General features: G+C 38.0%; 1 protein-coding gene across 3 annotated transcripts in view; it reads left to right on the plus strand.

The window, feature by feature from the left end:
* The window catches only part of l(2)gd1 (lethal (2) giant discs 1), a 473,445-nt gene that overhangs the window by 224,710 nt on the left and 224,160 nt on the right, over window positions 1–24,575 (plus strand). For all 3 annotated transcript variants that reach the window (XM_090391229.1, XM_090391230.1, XM_090391231.1), the window contains exon 12: window positions 3,713–3,862. In XM_090391229.1, the coding sequence (XP_090247355.1) occupies window positions 3,713–3,862 (150 nt within the window). The remainder of the gene's footprint in view (window positions 1–3,712; window positions 3,863–24,575) is intronic.

Here is a 24,575-nt window from a genome sequence, read left to right on the forward strand (position 1 = left end):
TATCCTGAAATATTCAGCAATTATTGTCAGCTTTGACATTGCTTTATTGCTTGTTTATCAGTATATCTTTCACAGAGACCTTTGACCTCATTAAGCTACATTTTCCCTCTTAGATTTTTTAATTATTCAGATTTACCATTTATTCGGGTTTTGTTTCATGGAAAGGAAAAATATATACAAAGAGTTATTAGATTGGACTGCAGTGGATTTTTCCCTCTCCCTTGTTTGCTGGCCTTGAGGTCTATTAGATAAGCATTAGATACATTTTTATTATATTAAAACAGCCACATCCAAAAATATATTTCACTAACTACTTTTTTCCTTTCTTAGACACACTAGTGATATGACCATCAAATTCTTATTTGGTTTATAGAACCGCACACACGCATACACATGAGAGAGCTTCTGTATCTCATTTGGTATAGACAAATCCTTTGACTGGAAAAGACCTGAATTCGAATCCTATAATGATTTCAATCAAATGGTAGGTTAGCCAATTTCATATGGAAGTGAAGCTTTTTTCCCTTGTGAAAACTGAGGTTTCAAAATAGGCAAACTGGTCCTATGAACACACACATTTACAGGCATGGGATACTGACTGCAAAATGGAAAAGATTAGAACCTTACCTTCTTATCTTTCTACTGCACATTATAGATCTCACATAGAGATCAGTAATGGATTACAACTCTATACAATAGACAGAAAAATGCATGTCCCATCTCTTATATTTGGGATATATCTGAAAAGATGCTTAACTTCTCTGCAAAATATAATTTCCATGCCACTTTTGAACCACACATTTGGTGCAGCTACCTTCATCTGTTCTCATAAGAATCAGCTTCATCATTTTGTACATCCTGGAGTGTATACAGTTTAGCCTCCTTTGGACAGAATGGTAGATCTGTGATTATCTGTATGACATTTCAGGAATGGCAGACCATCCTCATCCTCTGAATATTCCTTCACCCAGGAAAGAGAAGAAAAAACTGGGATGCATTAAATCTGAGAGATAATTTTTAGAAACAGCAGCATCAACTACTCCCCTAACCTCAACAATGTATGGTTGTATTTTGCCAATGACCTGGTAGATAGTCATTCTAAGACCACGTTTAGCCTAATTTCTCTGAATTAACTTTGTTGTTGTTATCCAACTCCTGGATTTCACCATGTTAGGATGTTGGTTCCTTTTTTAGTTACAGTTTGAATTGCTTTTACAACCGTCTAATAAGTACTGGTATCACTTGGTTAACACGATTAATTAATCCCTCAGTGTTATTGCTTATATCAAAACCGCGTTAATCAAATATAATAATCAATGGTAAAAATTACAATTCGTCCATGATCAATTACTATATTAATAATTCGTTTTATATAGTACTCTTTTAGGAAAGGTTAAAAATGAATGCAAAGTGAATGTTTAACAAATGCTTGTACTTACATTAGTTACTGCACATTTTTTATCAAAAAAAAGTTATCAAGAGTCATTTGAACAGTTTTAGTTTTTTCCTATCAGCATAAGTTCTACGATAATAAGCAAAATGGCTCTTTAGACTTTGGCAAACAAGCATTCTTCGATTAGCATCTGGATCCATATCCATTACTTGTTGCTTAAGCGATTCTAAACTGCAAAATATTCCATCCAGTTCTTCGATTGTTATCTTCTTTGGAACCTCATCTTCAAATTCCATTTGTTCGTTGTCTTTATATGCACGCTGTTGTTCAATTTCAAGAAGATCGTTATCACTGAAATCTTTTCAATTTGAATCTAATAATTCTTTAACATCTTCTGCATCAACACCATCAAAGCCAATGTCTTCACCAATTGCAACAATTTCTTCAACCACGTTGTTCACAGGATTTTGAAAACCACCTAAGTCATTAATGCATTCTGCAAAAGGTTTTTACAAACAGCTCTCCTGCAGCTAGAAGACACTTGCTCCCACGAGTCATGAATGCTTTCAACTGCATGTTTAATGTTAAAATTTTCCCAAAATTCTTGGAGCCTAATCGCATTTTCTCCTGTTGTTGTTTCTACTGCCTTTGAGAATGTCTTTTTAAGAAAATAGGCTTTGAAAGTTGCCCATGTCCATGGGTTGTACCAATGACATCGTATTTGGTGGAATTTTGGTAAATTTAAAGGCGTTAATTAAAACTCTTACCGCGTATATCAAGGGATTGTCACAATTAATTTCGCCATGTTAATCAAATCCCGCATTAAGCAAGGGATACCTGTACTGTGTTTTACTACAGTTGTCAATTGTGCGTCTATCTCTGTGTATAGTAAGTGAATTACTATGCACCTATCCTTCATAAAGCCATGTCCCCCCCCCCCCCAATGGAATATCATATTCCTCTTCACTCATTGCTGAATTCTGCTTTTAATCAACTTTTCCATTATCTTAACCACTAGTCCTGAGATGCTGATCAGTCTGTAATATGCCATTCTGTCTTGGAGCCTCCCTTATGTAACATCTGTCTTGTCCTCTTTCCACTCTTGTGGAATCTTACCAGATATGTAATTGAACAATTAATCAGTTATTGATGACCATAGATATGAGAGTTCTGAGGAAAATCAGGAGAAGGAGTAGATGGCATTATTGAAAGAATGTATTAAAGATGCAGCTTTTTGAAAAGAACTAGACCATATTAGTTGTCAAACTCTGTTTGCAGTGCTAATCTAAAGTGGTATGGTCGCTTAAATAAAATGGGATATGTAAAAAAAAAAAAAAAAAAGAAGAAGAAGCGTTCAATGCAAAAATGAGAAAAATTTGTATAGGATGACCAAGATCTATATTGACTGATATGACAAAGAGGATCTTAAAAAACAAAAATATGAGACTTGATCATCTTGGATTCTGACATGTAATAGAAAAATTTGAAAGAAACTTTTTTAGTATTAAGCAACACGAAGGTTAATTAATAATTAACTTTTGTGTTGTGTTTACATACACCAAACTTGCACCACTATATTTCTGTTATTCCAACATCATTTTATCAGCAGTGATTTTATTGATAACAGTATTTAAAAATTGTTGTGCATTATTCATTGCTTAAAATGTCATATCAATTACCCATTTATTTTGGTTAAATGAAATAACTTTCACATTGATTATTACATTTTGAATGCATGTTGTATCATCATTTTACATTGTGGTTTAAGCCAATAAGAATTCAATTCCATCAGCTAAATCCCAAATTGCCAGCCCATCCTTGTTTGTTCAGTATCCGGGTAGATACCTAACAGGGTACACCATGAGAAGGTGAGGATTGGACATTAGGTCAGAAGTCCCAGTCAGTTTTCTGCATTCCTTAAACGCTATGTGGAGGTTATACAGCTTTGACCATTTTAAGTACTCCTGATAATATTGGAATCCTGAGAGATAACAGATTAATTTGAAGGAAAATTGTTGATCAGAAGTTAGTAATGGTGTAACTTTTGCATGTAGTATTATCATAATTATCCTGTACACCCACCACCTGAGGGTACATATCAGGAATTTGATGATGATGACGATTTTCACTGCAGTGTCATATTATAAACCACTTATTCTGTCACACCCATGCTTCTGTCGTAATATGAATTTTAGTTACCCCTTGGCAAATTCATTCATATACTAATAATAACTGTTAAATTGCTGTGATAAATGAATTGAGCATGAACAAAATTAAGTATTTGAATAATTTCAGTAATTATATATATTTTTTTTTCAGGATTTGCTCCTATTCCAAAAGAAGATAGTTCAAATCAGGAAACTTCAAAATCTGAATCATTACAACCATCTCCATCTCCAAGTAAGCCTGTGCCAACCCCAGTTACTAAACCACGTACACGAGTGGGTCAAGGTGGTACAAGAAATCCACGTAAGTCAGTATAGTTATTCTTATGCTTGTTATATATGTGCAGGTTGTACCCTCGTCTGTTATGTTTTCTGGCTGCTAAAGTTTTAGCTGCATTCGCTTCTGAAATCTGAAATTTTTAATGGAAAGGTGGATACAATGGTAGATAACAACTGACCTATTTAAAGAAGATAACATAGATAACCTATTTAAAGAAGCTTCTAGAATGCTAAGGTGTCCAACCAATGTAATAAAAACCAAGATCTCATCTGAACCATCTTTAGTCGACGTATATACAAAGAATATATATGAATGAATTAAACTATGACAGAAGTTACACTATATATTGCAACAAGCAACTCTTCTGACAGTTCAATGCAATATTCAACAACTGGTTTAAGTTCATTCATTATATAACAGTTGCTAATATAGAAATCTCTGTTAATGTTTTTTTTTCTTTCCTAATTTTGTAACTTAATCTGAGGGTGCACATGACAAGATGTATGAAACTAGTCATTAAACATATTTATAGAAATTTTTATGGCTTACACATGTAAAAAATATAGAATTTTATTCAAAAATTTTGATATATTTCATCTAACGTAACATGAACATCATCATCATCAGGAAGACAGACTGTTGACTACATTCAAAACAAATCATAAGAATGAGTCACGAAGCATATGCCTACAAGCTTGGGTTTCAGTCACAGCTTAAGTCATAGGATTACACTATTAGAGTTCAAAGGAACAATTGTAAAAGTTACATAGATGAAAAATAAAATTTAAAAAAATATGAAGAATTAGGGGTGCAAAGTCTAATTCTACCTCCCCGTGGTGCACCCTGGGGTGTTGGGAATCCTAACCATTATCAGACCTGGACCCAACACCACTAACAGAGCTCTGGTAAACACTTGAGAACCCTGGTCAGGAGAAGTGTATATGCGACCACAGCAAAGACGCCATTACAACAACAGAAACTGCCCACACTCCCCTTTCTACAGCTGCGGTAAGGCACCGAGTGAGGCCGGGGGGGGGGCTAAGAATCTCGCAGATGAAAACAGGCCGCCTCTTAAATCTATGAAAATGGTAATCGGTACCCTCAATACTCGAACTTTGGCAAGAGACTTCAGAATAGATTTATTAATCAAAGAACTAACCAATATCAACTTGGATATCCTGCTAGTGAATGAAACAAAAAGATTGAAAGAACTGACAGCAAGATGTTACAATGGCTCACAAATACCCCTCAGAGCATCCTCAAACAATGGCAAACAAGGCAAAGTGGGATTCATTGTTAAATCTAAGCTCACCAAGTCGATCCTTTCTTGTAACATCATATCTGAAAGAATAGGTGTACTCATAATTGGAATAGAGAACAATATAACAATAAAATTAATATCCTGCTATGCTCCAACATTTGTAGCTGACAATCAAGAAATAGAAAATTTTTAAATGAATTTTGAACAGGCATTAAATTACAAGTCAACATACTCATTCATTGGTGGTGATTTTAATGCCAAAATAGGATGTGGTAAAGAAAACGAAAAGTTTATAGGATCACATGGCCTGGGAGAAAGAAATAGAAGAGGAGAGAGATTAGCTGAATTTGCTGCAGCTGAACAACTCTTTATCATGAACTCTTTTTTCAACAAATACCCAGGCAGAAGATGGACTTGGCAATCACCAAATGGAGACACAAAAAATGAAATTCACTACATTTTAACAGACTGTAAAAGACTGGACAAAATGTTGGTACAATAGGCGAAACATACTTCAACATAGATTCTGACCACAGACTCCTCAGAGCCATTATAAGAATAGACCACAAAAAAGAACGACATGTCAGGGCAACATCAAACCACAAAAGACAACCCAAACAAATAGACTACCACAAGTTCAGAAGTATATAGAAGAGACTGAATGGACTATTAAGAACTGTTACATAAATGATGACTATATTGACTTTATTAATAAATTCAAAGAGTGCAAGAAAAAATCAGAAATTCCTGTGAAACAAAAGAAAAGAGAACGACTCTCACCTCAAACTATAGAACTACTGAAAAAGAGAAAAGAACTGAAGAAATCTGAAGAAAATTTTCTAGAATACAAAATTATCTGTAAGTTACTAAGGAAAAGAATTCCAGAAGACTACAAAGTTTTCAAGATACAAAAATTAAGAGAAGCAGTGCAGGCAAAAACCAGCCTGGAGAAAATAGAGAAAGACTTAAATTTTAAACAGTCAATTCCATCTGCTTTACAGGATCAAAATGGAGAAGAACATACTAATAGAAAAAGGATAGAAGAAATTGTGCTGATTTTTATAATGATCTCTATTCAACTAAGTGCCAAGTTTCAGAACTTATCATTCCAAAACCAAGCAATATACCAGATGTACTTCCAGAAGAAATAGAACATGCCCTTAAGAAAATGAGTAAAGGTAAAGCCTCAGGACTTGATCATGTTAAGGCTGAAGAAATCCAACAAGGTGGACCGATTATTTTCAAAGGGTTGCTGCCAGATTCATGTGGTACTTCAAAGAAAGAAAGATTCCAGAGGAATGGAAGACCTCAAAAACCATACTTTTATTCAAAAAAGGGAACAAGGAAGACATAAAAAAACTATCGTCCAATTTGTCTACTCTCTCACATATATAAAATCATGACCAGAGTAATACTGAACAGAATCTAAAACACTATCAAAGACAACTCCAGTAGAGAGCAGGCAGGATTCAGAAGAGGCTTCTCCACAATAGATCATATCCAGGTCATTTCACAACTAACAGAAAAGTGCAGAGAATACCGAATCCCTCTATGTTTCCTCTTTATTGATTTTAAAAAAGCAGTTGATACCATAGAACACAATGCAGTCATCAGTGCCTTACTGTAAATAAATGTGGATCCTACTTCCATCCACATGATAAAAGAAATTAACAAAAATCAGACCACACAAATAACCCTATTTGATCAACCTATAAATATAGATATAAAGAGAGGGGGTCCGTCAAGGCGATGTGATCTCCCCAAATCTATTTACCAGCACTTTAGAATACATTCTGAAAAAAATAGACTTAAACGGAGGAATAAGCATAGATGGTGAAAAACTACAAATCCTTATTATTATTATTGTTCCGGGAAACTCCAAGGAGTCGACAGACTCATCGAGAGAGGCCCTAACATCATGTATGGAACAGCTATTCAACATTCACACAGTATCTATCATATCTTGCCTTGAACTCATTCACGGTCGTAGCACCCACAACAGACTCTGGAAGCTTATTCCACTCATTCACCACTCTCCAAGTAAAAAACCTAGCTCTAACACCCTTGTCAACCACGCTCTTGCCCAGCTTCCATGCATGGCCCCTAGTCCTCCCACCACCAGTCATATTTTCAAAAATATCTTCTGGATCAATCTTATAAAAACCCTTCAGTAATTTGAATGTCTCAATCATATCACCCCTCCTTCGCCTATCGTCCAATTTCTGCAACCCACAAATCCTCAACCTATTCTCATAAGGTTCATTCCACAGACCTGCTATCATCTTGGTCACTCGTCTCTGGACCCTCTCCACTTCCTCCCCATCACGAAGAAACCCTGGTGCCCATAACTGGGCACAGAAGTCCAGATGGGGTCTTATCAAGGCTCGATACAGAGGAACAACAACTTGTTTGTCTCTGCATGTTAAAGTATTTTTCATAAGCCAAGTGATTTGGTGAGCTGTTTTAGTCACTTTTGCAATGTGTCCCCTAAACTTCAACTCCCTATCCACCAGCACTCCCAAATCCCTGGCCTCATCAATCTCCTGGAGTACGGTTCCACCAATGCGATATACTGCTGCTGTTCTTTTCACCCCAAAGTGCATAACCTTACACTTTGCCACATTAAACTGACATCCATTTTTCCCCTAGCCCAGTCCTCCAAACTATCCGAATCATCCTGTAAAATTTTGACATCCTATGCACTCACAATTGCTCTACCCAACTTTGCATCATCAGCAAACAAGTGAACACTTCCTCTCAAATCCTTTCCCATATCATTGATGAACAAATTGAAAAGTAGTGGTCCAAGAACAGAGCCCTGCGGCACTCCACTAGTCACAAGGCGTCTTTTTGACTCCACTCCTGAATAAATCACTCTCTGGTATCTCTCCTTCAACCACCCTCCTATCCATCTTACCAACCCTATATCTATCCCCATCTGCTCCAGTTTACTGATTAGGGTTCCATGTAGTATCCTGTCAAAGGCCTTGGCAAGGTCCAGTAGTATCACTGTAAACCCATTACCCCTATCCAGTTCAGCCGTCACTGTGTTATAAAACGTGAGCAAGTTACTGAGGCATGATCTACCCTTCACAAAACCATGTTGTCCCCCATACAATATCCCATTTTCATCTATCCAATCCTGTATTCTTTTCTTGACTAATTTCTCTAAGACCTTGACAATGATTCCTGATATGCTAATCGGTCGGTAATTTACAACAGCAGTCTTGGAACCACCTTTATGCAGTGGAACTATTTTCCCCTCCTTCCAGCCGCTCGGGACTAACCCAGACCCGAGACTCAAATTAAACAAAATGGTCAAGGGTACTGACAATTCTTTAGCTGCTTCTCATACTACATGAGCTGGTATACCATCTAATCCCACAGATGTATTAACATTGAGGTTATGCAATAGACTACTCACCTCCACTTCATTCACCACAATTCCCGTATAATCTACTGGTTTATTCGTTTCTGCAATGTCACCACCTGGATGATATATTCTTGCAAAGTGCTCACTCAGTAACTCAGCTATCTCAACTGATTCAGTTACCTCCCTACCATCGGCATTCTTTAAAATCATTCTGCCATGTACATTTTTCCTTTTACTTGCTACATATCTAAAAAACTGTTTAGGATTCTCTTTAGCCTGCATGGCCAATATTCTTTCGTAATCCTTTTTTGCTTTTCTTACCACACTCGTTACCCTTTCTGGCCTGCGCTTTATACCGTTCATGTGCCGGTCACCTTTCTCCTTAAATTCCCTCCATAGTTTTTTCTTTTTTTGCAGCTCAAGCTTAATGGTGTTATTCATCCATTTAACCCCTACTTGATTTATTATTCGGACTCTAGGTATACAGTCAGCCATTGCTTCATGCAAGCACTTCTTAACTACCTCCCATGCACTATCAACTTCTAGTCCTTGCAGTTGTACATGCCATGGCACTGAGCCAATCAAACTCCTAAGCTTGTCATACTTTCCAGCCCGATAATTCCACATGTACCCTGTCTTAATTGAAAATTCTACACCTTTAGCCACCTCCCAAGTCAAGACCCTATGATCACTCTCACCGATTGGTGGCAATGTGGTCATATTTGTTACAGCCAAATCCTCAGATGTAATTACTAGGTCAAGCACTCTCTGACCTGACACCTAGTATTTTCCATTACATGCTGTCGCAGATAGTTATCCCTTAATAACCGCATAAAATCCAATTCCTTCCTCCCGTGTGTCCTCTCCTCACCCCAATCAATGCGACCATAGTTGAAATCTCCCATAATAATCACCCTCCTTCCACTCATTTCTTCTATTTGCTTGTGCATACTGTCACCACCATCTTTTCCTTCACCTGGTCTATAGCAGCACCCAATTGTATATTTAGTTCTGCTAGCCACAATCTCACACCAAATGGCCTCAAATGTGCTCTTTTCTCTATCCTGCAATTCAACTTCTATTCTCCTTGGCTGTAGCTCATCAGCTATCATCAACAATACTCCTCCCCCCATTTTATTCTCTCTGTCATTCCTGAACACACTATACCCATCACATTCAATCCCACTAGCTATATCATCTACAGTCAGCATGTTTCACTAATACCAATAACCTGTGGTCTGGAAGTGCCAACCATAGCCAAAAACTCTTCCTTCTTGTTCCTAATACTCCTAGTATTAGTGTACATGAATTTAAGATCCCCATTAGCCCCAACCCTACCTTGATGCCTTATATTAACTACCCCACTCTGGTTTGTTGTCCTTATTTGCTCAAGCATATCATATTCATTCTTACATTCAACTGCCTCCCTAAGGACTGAATCACGAGCTTTGGTCAGTCCTACATGACGTCTCGTGTACGGCAGCTAAAAAAGAATTTGAACGAGTACGGAGCCGACATATCAACAAGTTTGATAAATTAATAAAGAACTCGGCGTCCAAACTTAAACTACAAACCAACACTGTTGTTAACCTTTCGTCAGCTACCGTAAAGCCAGAAGCACTCCACGCTCTGTCACGTGGTCACAACTTCGCCATTGCTCCTAAGAAATTACCAGCCGAGGAATTAATGATCCAAATTGAACGCGGGATTCGCCAACTTCCAAACCACATCGCCAACGATATTAGATTGGATGTAGCCTGTGTTCTCAATAAAGCAAAACCTCCAAAATCCAACATATCCATTAGTGAATACAAGGCACTACAAGAATTGAAGAGAAACAAAAAATAGTGATCGCCTAAGCGGATAATGGGAACGCCACTGTGGTACTCAATCTTAAAGACTACACAGGTAAGCTCAAGGCTTTATTATTAGATCGTTCCACTTACCTCCCCCATTGATTACAATCCCACCAACTCACAAATTAGAAAACTCCATAGGCTCCTTAAGAAGGTCACTTCTTGGCCTGTGGAGATTACCAACAGACTAAAACCCTATAACTCTAGACCCCCCCCCCCGCATATATGGGCTCCCAAAAATACACAAAGAAAATGTGCCATTACGTCCCATAGTGGATGGCATTGGTTCCCCCACTTACAAACTAGCCAAGCATTTAGCCAAAGCGCTCTCACACTATACTGGTAATACACCATCACACATAAAAAACTCAGCCCACTTCAAAGCCAGTACAGAAACCCTTACACTCTAACATAATGACATAATGGTCAGTTTTGATGTCTCCTCCCTATTCATGAATGTCCCCCTCAAAGAAACCTTAGAGCTAATCCAACCTAAATTTCCTCCCGATATCTCAGCCCTATTTCAGTTTACAATGAACTCCGGCTATTTCGTTTGGCAGGAAAAATTCTACAAACAGATAGAGGGGACAGCCATGGGTTCACCACTTTCCCCACCCTTGGCCAACTTCTTCATGGAGACGTTTGAAGAGAAAGCCTTAAACTCAGCCCCACAAAAACCTACCATATGGCTTCGCTACGTTGATGATGTTTTCGCTATTTGGCCACATGGCCCGGATTCACTCCTCTCCTTCCTAACACACTTAAACAACCAACACCCTAGAATCAAATTCACCCTGGAAAAAGAGGAAAACAATAACCTCCCCTTCCTAGACACACTAGTCACCCGCCAACCTGATGGAACCTTGGTTTTCTCAGTTTATAGAAAACCCACCCATACAGGCAGATACATTCACCAACAATCCCCCCCCCCCCCTCACAACAATATGGAGTTATTAAAACATTACTCAACAGGGCAAAAATAATCTGTTCTAATGATCAAGCCCTAACCACTGAACTAAATCACATCCGTGACACTTTCTCAGCCAACGGCTACCCCCTCCAAAAAATCCAAAAAATACTTAACCCAGTTATCCACAACCCCCCCCCCTTTCCTTCACAAAAAAGATTACTCTAAATCCATCACCATTCCCTACATCCGAGGCACCTCGGAAAAAATCAATAAAATCTTAAAAAAACATGACTTGACCACTTGTTACAGACCACATAGAAAACTGGCATCCCTTATCCGCTCCACCAAAGACCAACCACTTCCCCTAGGCCTACCTGGTGTATACTAGGTCCCTTGCAGCTGTAAACTGTCCTACTTTGGCCAAACAGGCAGGACAGCAAATATCAGAATCTCAGAACACAAGGATTACATCCGATTTCACCAGTACAGCCACTCTGGGCTTGCAGACCACGCTCTGGATACTCGCCACAGAATAAGATGGAAGAAAGCCACAGTAATACACCGCAGCAAGTTCAAGTATGAAAGACTATTCATGGAATCAGCCTCGGCCCTTAGGAACATGCCAAACCTCAACAAATTTGGATGCATGAGACTGCCCCAAATTTGGGAAACTTTTATCAGAAGAACTTCAGCCCAAAGGCCAAGAACTACCAATATAGCCCGCCAGGGGGCACCATCAGGACTTTAGGAAAACGCTAGCTTCCTAGCTTCAGTCTCATTTGCTGTTATTATTACTTGTGTGCACGTGTCTTTGTAGTAAGTTCTCAAGAAGATGGCAACGTGACGTTCGCCGAAATATCGGAAAGTATATATTAAAGTTTATTTAATCTATATTTCTAGTATACGCTGTCAATTCCTTAAATGTTAGTTATCATGTTTAACCAGCGTATAAGCCTCTCAACAAGAATAACCTAAGGACTGTATATCTACTTCCCCCCCATTAACAAATCTAGTTTCCCTGAATTTGCACATCCACTACATTCAACAACACTTTCTCAAGTCTTCTTACACCATAACCATTCAAATGCAAGCCATCCATCTTATATAGATCCTTTCGCCCATCAAACTCACTCCACACGTCCACAAATTCCCCACCACTCGTCATACATAACCCATGCATAAAGTCATTCGCAATTATGGCCCTCCTGTTAAACATTTCACTGTCATACCGTGGCAAAAGACTAATCATTCTAACTCTCTCACTCTTTTCTTTTGCTACCTCAAACAATTCATTCAGGTCTTCTATCATTTCCATTTTATCTCCTTTCAAATCATTCTTACATGCCACAACAATCATTTCTTTCACCCTTTCCTTTTGCTCTCTAATAGACTCAGTTACATCCTTTATGGTCGCACCAGGTTGGTACGATTTTGTCAAAGCCTCTACTAACACACCTCGTACTAACGAGTCTGAATACAGCACTCTATCCTTCATTTTGTTCATGTTCACATTCATATGCCTATTTTTCCTGTCATACCTTTTATTGTTGGTTGGTTCATTCAGTCTACTTTTGTTCATGCACTCTAGCTGCTGTTTTGTTTGCCGATGATCTAGTACTGATATCCCACAACCCAAAAACCTAGAAGAAATGGGTGAAAAAATATACACAAATAGCAGTAAGATAGGCTTAGAAATGAATCTAGAAAAAACAAAATGGATCAAAAACATCTACACAAGTGACAATCACCTGTGTATTGATAACATCCCTATAGAACAAGTTGACTCCTACAATTACTTAGGACAAACAATAAAAATGAATAATGATTTATCTGAAGAACTAGCAAAAAGACAGAAAGCTGCATGTTGAAACCCTGATCCTGAATCTTGACATCTCTGCAAAGGCAAAACTATTTAATAGTGACATACTTCCATCACTCACGTATGAATAAGAAACGTGGAATACGACAAGAAAAGAAGAAGAAACTCTCAGAATAACTCAGTGTGCAATAGAACACAGGATTTGTAACATCAGCAAAATGGAACGTGTTAGAAACATGGAACTAAGAAAGAGATCAGGCATGAAATATGTGGTAACTGCAGTATATGAAAGCAAGATGAGATGGGCAGGCCACATAGCCAGACTCAGGGATAACAGATGGACATATAGAATACTCAACTGGCAACCAAGAATAAAGAGAAAAGCAGGAAGACCACCTACAAGATGGGAAGATCATGTCCTGATACCAAAAAGTGGTATATGTAGGAGCAGAATCCATAAGAAGAGCCTCCATACCTCAGTCAGTATAGATGAAGCCCTTTAGTCAGAAAGACCTTGTTCGATTCCCGTCAATGACGTGAGGAACCTTTATCTGGTCTCTTTCAACAGAATCTTGGGTTTTTCATCCCTCAGAACAGGCAAACAGCTTTTGCCTATTCTGAGGGAACAGGCCCCTTGAATACACACATCTACAGACATACCAGGAGGTGTAGGGCTAACCACCTTATCCTCAGGATGGGTATCGTTTGGAAGGACTAAGGACAGCTCCGTAACAGGCCACTAGGTCTAATACGTATAAAAGAAGAATCCATGAGAAGGCAGGTGACTAGTGGAGTGCCACAGGTGTCTGTGCATAGCCCACTGCTGTTTAATTTGTACATAAATGATATAGGAAATAATTTGAAGGGAGATATTCAGTTGTTTGCTAGTGATGCAAAATTAGGGTAATAGTTAATCAAGGTGATCTAGAGAGCTTGCAGGATGATTCGAATAGGGTGATACCTCTGGGTAAAACATAATGGATGTCGATTTAATGTGGAAAAGTGGAAAATTATGCATTTTGGGATACAAAGATTATAACCTCTGTACTACATTAAGGAAACTGTATTCCAGGAAATTGATGAAGCCAGGAATTTTGGGGTAAGTAGTAGATTGAGAGTTGAAGTTTAGAATGCATATTGCTAAAATTGGCAGGATAGTAGTCCACAGTATTACTTGGTTATTGAAGAACACGCTAACAGGCAGAAATAAGGAAGTTATTATTCCTCTTTTACAAAACCACATCTAGATTACTGTGCTCAAGCGTGGTCAACTTGGTTTCATCAGGATGAGGAAGTGGTGGAGAGAATCCAGAGGCAAGTGACCAAGATGGTGAGTGATCTGTGGAATGCTCGAGGGAGGCACACACTAGTTATCATATTTATTCTTGAATTCATTCACACTGCTTGCACTCACAACATCCAATGGCAATCCATTCCAATTACGCACCACCCTCTGAGAAAAAAATCTAGCCCTCACTGCCTTCTTAACAGCCTTCATTCTCAGCTTCAAAGAATGCCCTCTTGTCCTTTCCCCCACCCTGCATAAATTGGATAATTCCATCAGTTGAAATCCTGTATGACCCCTTCAGAAGTTTGTAAGTCTCAATCATATCATCCCTCTTTCTCTTGTTTGCTGGTGTCTACAGTATACAAATTACCATCTGTCTTCATAATCAGTATTCCCACAATCCTGATATAATTTTTTACACTCCTTTGTATTCTCTCGAATAGAATCACAATGGAGACCAGACCAGCACACAGTAGTCCAAGTGAGGTCTTATCAAGGCCTTGTAAAGAGGAAAAATGACATCCTTAACTTTACATGTGAACATTTGTTTCAGCATTGCAGTTATCTTTTGAGTTGTATTTGCAGTCTTTGCTACATGGCTCCTGAACTTCAACTTTCTATCTACTAGCACTCCAAGATCCCTAGCCTCATCAGTTTCTTCTAGCATAATCCCACCAATATAATATAACATTGGATAACTAATCATGCCGAAGTGAATGACTTTACATTTACTCACATTGAACTGACCCATTTTCCCCCTGTCCATAATTCCAGCCTATTCAAATCATTCTGCAAGTACTGCATATCAGCAGCATTCCTGATTACCCTACCTATCTTTGCATCATCAGCAAATAGCTGTATGTTGCTTGTCAAATCCTTCCCAATATCATTAATTACAGATTGAATAACCACTGATCCACAAGGATCAGTGTGCCAAGCACTGATCCTTGTGGTACAGCACTTGTTATCTTAAATCTTGCAGACTCAAATCCCCCATATACCACTTTTTGATATCTGTCGGCCAGCTGTCTCCTCTTATCCACTCTAATATTCTGTAATCCAAACCCATATTCTCCAATTTATGCAACAGTCTACCATGCTGTATTCTGTCAAAAGTCTTAGCAAAATCCAAAAGTATCATCGTGTAACCATTTCCCCCCCTTGTCTAGTTCGATGGTAACATTGTTATAGAATGTGAGCAAGTTCTAAAACATCACCTTCCCTTAGTAAATCCATGTTGGCCATTTCAAAGTAGAGATTCACTGTCAACCGATTTCCGAATGCAAGCCCTAACCAATTTTTCCAAAATCCTCACCACCACTCCTGAGATACTAATTGGTGGATAGTTTGATACATCAGTTCTTTGCACCACCCTTGTGCAATGGAATTACCATACATTCCTTCCATTTCTGTGGAATCTTCCCTGTTCTGAGACCTGTATTGAACAGTCTGGTCAAAGGAATAGCCAGTCCAGCTGAACACTCTTTTAGCATACTTGCTGATATCCCTTCAGTCCCTATTGCTGAATTCTTATTCAATTTGTGCAACAGCCGTAATACCTCGTCCTCATACACCTGCGTTTCTTCATCCATTGAAGAGGTAGCAGTGAGCTCAATGTTGCTTACACCAGGTTAATAGCTTTTAACAAAATGGGCACTCATTAGCTGAACAACTTCTTCTGTATCTGTAACCCTCATGCTGTCTGGATTTAGAAGAGTTATTCTTTCATATTCTTTCCTTCTTTTACTTGCAGCATGTCGATAGAATTCTTGTAGGTTGTCTTTAGCATGCAGAGCAGTTTCTTTTCATACTCAGGCTTTGCTTTCCATACAACAGTTTTGACTATTCTAGCCTGCTGCTTATAACGTTCATAACTGACATCATCCTTATGCACAAATTATTCCTTCCACATCATCCTTTTCTTACAAATCTTTTGCTTACTAAGATTACATATCCATTTGACTCCTGCCCTATTTATTCTTCAAACTCTTGGGACACATTCTGATATCGCATCATTTAAATAATACTTAAGTACCACATCATCAGTGTCACCAACCGGAGGGAGAATAGTTATGTCTTAAACTGAAACGCCCTCTGACACTCTTTGACCTCGAGAGATGTCTATTACAACAGTTGTTCAATTTAGTCAGGGAATCTTGCAAACTTGGAGTGGATTTATTTAGAAGTATAACATCGTCCGCATAAAGGAAAGAGCTAACATTAACACCTCCAATTCTGATATCATGTTTCATACCACTTTCCTTCGTTATGTGATCCATATGGATAATGAATAACAGAGGGGATAATGTACATCCTTGTCTCACACAAGATTTAACATTAAACCATCTCCCTGTACTTCCTTCAATTCTACCTGCTGACTTACAACTCAAATACAGACTAAGTATTGCTTGATATAATGCCCCATTGACACCATATAACTGTAGCGTATTGAATAGCTTCTCTCTTCACACTTTGTCATATGCCTTTTCCAAATCGACAAAACTGAAATACAGATCTTTGTTATATTCCCATGCTTTCTCCACTATTTGTCGTAAAGTGAAGATCTGATCTTGACAGCCTCTATTTGAACTGAATCCAGCTCGTTCTTCACCAAGCTTGTCTTTCACAATTCTTCTCAATCGTTTCTCAAGTATACTTGCATAGATCTCGCAAGGAACACTCAGTAGGGAAATACCTCTGTAATTCTCATATTCAGTTTTATTTCCCTTTTTATATATAGGCACTATTAGAGCTCTACTCGATTCATCGGGAACTCATTCCTCTGTCCAAGTTTTCTGAACTATGCAGTGCAGCCACTGCTAGACTTTTATACCACCATACTTCAGCATTTCTGGTCGAATATCATCTATCCTACTGCCTTTCCACATTTCAAGCCTTTGATGGCTTTTTCTACTTCAAGAATGGATATGTATTCCTGACTTTATGCCTGTTGAGTGTTTTTTACCACTGTGCTATCACTGCTTGTTTTATTTAGCAATTTTTCGAAGTAATTACTCCATACTTCAAGGATATCTTTTTCTCCTGTTTTCATGTCAACTTTATCATCTCTAACTCCTTTTACAGTACTCTTTCCTCCATTTCTAAGCTTCTTCAACAACCTTCAGAATATCTTACCACGTTCTTGATATTTATTTTCTATGTTCTTCTCAAAGTCCTCCCATGACTTTTGTTTACCTAGTTTTACACAGTGTTTTGCTTTCTTACGTTTGTCTCTGTATTCTCTAAGAGCAAAAGCTGACTTCTTTGACAGGAACTTTTGATATGCTTTCTTCTTTTCCTTCACTGCCTCTTTATCTCCTGGTGTCCACCATGGAGTCCTGATTTTTCTATCCTTGCAGACAACCTCACCACATGCCTCTCTAGCTGAATCAATCATGGTTTTCTTAAAGGCTTGCCACTGAATCTCCACGGTTTGGTTCCTGTTCTCAAACTCTTTCATTTTTTCTTCAATAATCTTTGTGTATTTTAGTCTACAGTTCACATCTGAGAGCTGCCTAACTTTTATTCGCTTTAAAACTTTCTTAGATGTCATTCTTTTCAATATGAAATTCAATTTTATCCTGCTCAAGACTAAATAGTGACCACTTCCAATTTCAAATCCTCTGTACACTCTGGTATCCTGCACCAGGGAGAAAACATCACTATCAACGATAACACGGTCAATGAGACTTTTCTTATTCCTTGCCTCTTCTCCATGTGAATTTGTGCACATTTTTATGTTGGAACATGGTGTTAGTAATAACCAGTCCATGTCCTGAGCAGAACTACAACAGGTATTTGCCATTATTATTAGCCGTGCTCTTTTCTACAAATTTTCCCAAAATATTTTGTATGTCTAACAATCATTTCCTACTTTGCTATTCAGATCTCCAACGACGACCAACTTTTCCTTTTTCATTGTGTCAGTTGCTTTCTCTAAATCCTCAAAAAATTCCTCCACTTCTACCTTAGTAGAACCTTCTGTGGGTCCGTAGGCACAAATAAGTCTCATTGTCCAGTTTCGCATTCTGATATTTGCCCGCATCACTCTACTTGAGACTGCCTGCCATTCAAGATGATTAGCCTCGTATTTAGTGTTGAATACAATGGATACTCCTTCTTTTCCTTGATTGTCATTGCCTGAATATAACATTTTGTATTTATTGCTCAGAAAGATCTCACCAGTTTCAGTCACTCCTATTATGTCAATCTGGTACTTATCTAATTCCTCAGCTAGCTCCATTTCTTTGCCATTCAGGCTTCTTATGTTGATAGTACCGATCTTTAACTCTAGTGATGTTGAGTTGCGGTGTGTTTTCAGGTATGTTCCAGTAGCTGACTTTTCGCTGTTCGCCCTGGTTTGCTGGCAAAAACAACCTGGGCCCTGTTTAACTGGGCGATGCACGAGACGGCATGAAATTTTGTCATGTTGTACCATCATTTTTTATTTTGGTTTAACCAATAGGAATACAATTTGGTCGGCTAAATCCCAAATTGCCAGCCCATCCTCGTTCGTTCAGTATCCAGGTAGATACCCAACAGGGTGCACCACGAGAAGGTGAGGATTGGTCACTAGGTCAGAAGCCCTGGTCGGTTCAACGCATTCCTTTAAAGGCTATGTGGAGGTCTTTTCTCAGTTATACAGCTTTGACCCTTAAGCACCCCCCAAAAAAAAAATATATATATATATATATATCATTCATTCATTATCATCATTATCAAATTCCTGATATATACCCTCAAGGGGTGTACAGGATATCATAGTACTACATGAAAAATTACATCATTACTAACTTCCTATCTACAATTTTCCTCCAAATCAGTCTGTTATCTGTAAAGACTCTAACATTATCAAATATTATATTTCTCTCTTCGCTGGCACTTTTTACTGTATCAATCCACCTATATCTTGGTCTTCCTCTGGGTCTTTTTTCCTGCCAACCTGGCTAAGAACACTTGTTTTGCTATTCTTTCTTCTGATGACAGCATACTGGTATCATCCTATTCTGCTTAAGTTACCATACCACCTGAGTTTTGCTCTGCTAATGCATTCCTGGATGCTGTCAATATCAAGTTCTTTCCTAATATCCTTGTTTTTAATATGATATTACGATTGATGCCATCTGTTCATGCTCCGAATCTTTCTCACGATTCTCATATCTGCGGTCACTAGTCTTTTGTCAAGTGTTTTACTTCTATCCCAGCTCTCAGATCTATAAGTCAAAATTTGTTTGAACACTGTCTTGTATACTGCTGATTTAGTGTTTTGACTAATTTCTCTCTTATTCCATATAAATTTATTCAGTTGACTTCATTACCATACCAGCTTTGCTGATTCTGTTGTCTATTTCCATATTTAATTTACCATCTTCACTAAAAATCGTACCTAGGTAGCTATAACGTTTTACTTGTTCTATAAGTTCTCCATTAACAATGTAGTTCATATTTTGAATGTTTCTGCAGATTTTCACTGCCTTTGTCTTATTATTGCTGATTGTCATACCTAAATTATCATCATCATCATCAAATTCCTGACATGTACCCTCAAGGGGGTGTACTGGATATGATATCACTACATGAAAAATTTACATCATTACTAACTTCCTATCTACAATTTTCCTCCAAATCAATCTGTTACTTGTCAAGACTCCAATATTATCATTATCAGATCTTATATTTCTTTCATCTAAGGCACATTGTACCGTATCAATCCACCTATATCTTGGTCTTCCTCTGGGTCCTTTTCCTGCCAACCTGGCAGAGAACACTCGTTTTGCTAATCTTTCCTCGTCCATTCTGTTTAAGTGACCATACCACCTGAGATAAGCTCTGCTAATGCATTCCTGGATGTCAACACTGTCAAGTTCTTTCCTAATATTCTCGTTTTTAATATGATATTGCCATTGATGCTATCTATTCACGCCTCTAATCTTTCTCAGGACTCTCATATCTGCGGTCTCTAGTGTTTGGTCAAGTGTTTTACTTCTGACTCAGCTCTCAGATCAAGTTAAAACTGGTTTGAACATTGTCTTGTATACAACTAATTTAGTGTTGCGACTAATTTCTGTTTTATTCCATATGAATTTATTCATTTGACTTCCTACCATACCAGCTTTGTTGATTCTGTTGTCTATTTCCATATTTAATTTACCATCTTCACTAAAAATCGTGTCTATGTAGCTGAAATGTTTTACTTGTTCCACAGGTTCTCCATTCACAACACAGTTGACATTTTCAATGATTCTGCCTATTTTCATTGTCTTTGTCTTTTTATTGCTGACCTTCATACCATATCTATTACAACAGTTATTCAATTTACTCAGAGAATCTTGCAGACTTGTAGCAGATTTATTTAGAAGTATAACATCGTCCACATAAAGGAAAGAGCTGACATTAACATCTCCAATTTTTATATCATGTTTAATACCACTTTCCTTCATAATATGCATCCTTGTCTCACACCAGATTTAACATTAAACCATCTTAATGTTAAATAATCTCCTGTACTTCCTTCAATTCTGACTGCTGACTTACAACTCAAATAAAGACTAAGTATTGTTGATATAGTGCCCCATTGACGCCATATAACTCTAGCGTATTGAATAGCTTCTCTCATGGCACCTTGTCATATGCCTTTTCCAAATTGACAAAACTTAAATACAGATCTTTGTTATATTCCCATGCTTTCTCAACTATTTGTCGTAAAGTGAAGATCTGATCCTGACAGCCTCTATTTGACCTGAATCCAGCTTGTTCTTCACCAAGCATTTCTTCCACAATTCTTCTCAACTGTTTCTCAAGTATACTTGCATATATCTTACCAGGAACACTCAGTAGGGATATACCTCTGTAATTCTCACATTTATTTTTATTTCCCTTTTTATATGTGGGTACTATGAGAGTTCTACTCCAATCATCAGGAATTCGTCCCTCTTTCCAGACATTCTGAATTATGCAGTGCAGCCACTGTAAGACATTTATACAACCATACTTCAGCATTTCTGGTTGATTATCATATACTCCAACTGCCTTTTCACATTTCAAGCCTTTGATGGCTTTTTCTACTTCAAGTATGGATATGTATTCCTGACTGCATGCCTGGTCAGTGTTTTTTTATCACTGTGCTGTCAACACTGCTTGTTTCATTTAGCATATTTTCAAAGTAATTACTCCATACTTCAAGGATATCTTTTTCTCTCGCTTTCATATCACCTTTATCATCTCTAACTATTTTTACAACACTCTTTCCTCCATTCCTGAGCTTCTTCAACAACTCGAGAATATTTTGCCACCTTCTTGATATTTATTTTCTATATTCTTGCGAAAGGCCTCTCATGACTTTTGTTTAGCTACTTTTACATAGTGTTTAGCTTTCTTACATTTGTCTCTGTATTCTCTAAGAGCACAAGCTGACTTATTTGCCAGGAAGTTTTGATATGCTTTCTTCTTTTCCTTCACTGCCTCTTTAACTTCTTGTGTCCACCCTGGAGTTCTGATTTTTCTATCCTTGCAGACAACCTCACCACATGCCTTTCTCTGGCTGAATCAATCAGGGTTTTCTTCAAGCCTTGCTACTGAATCTCCAAGATTTGGTTCTTGTTCTTAAACTCTTTCATTTTTCTTTAATAATCTTTATGTATTTTAGTCTGCAGTTCACATCTGAGAGCTGCTCAACTTTTATTTGCTTTAAAACTTTCTTACATGTTATTCTTTTCAATATGAAATTCAATTTTATCCTGCTCAAGACTAAATAGTGATCACTTCCAATTTCAAATCCTCTGTACACACTGGTGTCCTGCACTAAGGAGAAAACATCACTATCAACAATAACATAGTCAATGAGACTTTTCTTATTCCTAGCCTCTTCTCTCCATGTGAATTTGTGCACATTTTTATGGTGGAACATGGTGTTAGTAATAACCAGTCCATGTGCTGAGCAGAAATCCAACAGGTATTTGCCATTATTATTAGGCTTGCTCTTTTCTCCAAATTTTCCCAAAACATTTTTGTATGTCTGACAATCACTTCCTACTCTTGTATTTAGATCCCCAAGAAGAACCAACTTTTCCTTTTTCATTGTGTCAGTAGCTTTCTCTAGAGCCCTCAAAAAATTCCTCCACTTCTACCTTAGTAGAACCTTCTGTGGGACCATAGGCAGAAATAATTCTCATTGTCCAGTTCCCTATTCTGATATTTGCCCAAATCATTCTACTTGACACTGCCTGCCATTCAAGAAGATGAGCCTTGTATTTTGTGTTGAATACTATGGCTACTCCTTCTTTTCCCTTGATTGTCATTGCCTGAATATAACATTTTATATTTATTGCTCAGAAAGATCTCACCAGTTTTTGTCTTTTTTGTTTCATTCACCCCTATTATGTCGATCTGGTACTTATCTAATTCCTCAGCTAACTCCATTTCTTTGCCATTCAGGCTTCTTATGTTGATAATACCAATCTTTAACTCTGGTGATGTTGAGTTGTTGTGTGTTTTCAGATTTGTTCCAGTAGCTAACTTTTCGCTGTTCGCCCTGGTTCCCTGGCGCAAACAACAACTTGGGCCTTGTTTAACTGGGTGACGCCCCAGTGACATGAAATTTTGTCATTTTGTACAATCATTTTGTATTTTGGTTTAACCAATAGGAATACAATTTGGTCAGCTAAATCCCTAATTGCCAGCCCATCCTCGTTTGTTCAGTGTCCAGGTAGATACCCAACAGGGTGCACCATGAGAAGGTGAGGATTGGACATTAGGTCAGAAGCCCTGGTCAGTTCTCCGCATTCCTTTAAAGGCTATGTAGAGGTCTCCTCTCAGTTATATAGCTTTGACCCTTAAGCACCCCATATATATATATATATATACAGGGTGTTCGGGATAAATTTGACATATTTATAATTAATTATATTTTTCCGTAAGTTACATGTATTAACACACACTTCTCTTCATTTAAAAGTTTGGACCCTTCTTCATTCATATACAAGATGTCAGAAAGGATGGATAGCTGGAACCCACCTGAATCATGGAAGAGAATAACTTGTATCATGATGATTCGTGCCCGCCATCAAAATAAGGATATTACGACTGCTGCCCAATGCTCCCTGAATACAGTAAAAACAATCAGGCATGAACTAGAGACTTGCAATGGTGACTACGAGGATGTAGCAAGAAGAAAGATCCCTAGCAGACGATCTGATTGCGTTCGTACAGCAGAATTCCTCGCAAATCTGCAGGAACAGGTGTTGAAGAACCCTGACATTGGAATTCGGGCTTTGTTCGTGGAGTTGCTAACTGTAGTCAAGCCCTGGATAACAAGGGTAGCCAATGGTAGGCCGTATGTATGGCAGCAGGATTCGGCCCCTTGCCACACCTCTGGGAAAAGCCAAAAATGGTTGTCTGAAAATTTCTACGACTTCACCAGTCCAAATGTTTGGCCTCCAAACTCCCTAGACCTTAACCCCATGGATTATTTTGTATGGGGCGCAGTTGAAAAAGACACCAATCGCACTTCCAGTAATACAAAAGCCCAGTTAATGGATAAAATTAAAACAGTTTTTGCGGCCCTTCCCAGGGAGACTGTAGCATCAGCTTGTTCGAGGTTCCGAAGCAGAATTGAAGCTGTGATCGATGCTAATGGTGGTTATTTTGAGTAAAACTTGTTGATAGTATTGTAATTAACTCTGCCTGTAATGTTTTTTTGTCAATTCATTAAATTTAATAGATACAAAGAAGATTTTCTTTTTCCTTACGAAACTGTCAAATTTATCCCGAACACCCTGTATATATATATATATATATATAATGAAAATAATTTGTTTTCGGTGATGGTGATGAAAATAATCTGGTGATTTCCTGAAAAGCAAGAACTCAGATCTTAGCTAGGATTGTCTAAGTTACAGACAAGAGTGGCCAAAGTCTGATGATTTGGAAGTATTTATGCTCTTCCAAATTTTGGATAAATTAATGTAGTTGCTTCTCTGCAAGAGTGTTTCATTTTTGTTATTGATCCAAAAATAGCCTTTCACATTTGCAGTGGTCTCTGTGTAGTATTGTTGTTTCATTCACTTCCCCCCCCCCCCTGTATGAAGGACTGTCCATAGCATGATACGGATAAATTAATATTGGACCTCACTTGCCATAATGATAGTAGCATTGTGTACTTCTTATGTTCTTTGAGGCAGATATTAGCAGTTTTCCGGTCTATTCAAAATAGGACAGACAGGTAGGGGAAAA

The sequence above is a fragment of the Typopeltis vanoorti genome, chromosome 4 (genome assembly GCF_054136105.1).
Source record: "Typopeltis vanoorti isolate ZY-2024b chromosome 4, IOZ_Tvanoo_1.0, whole genome shotgun sequence".
In the NCBI taxonomy this organism is placed as follows: Eukaryota; Metazoa; Arthropoda; class Arachnida; order Uropygi; family Thelyphonidae; genus Typopeltis; species Typopeltis vanoorti.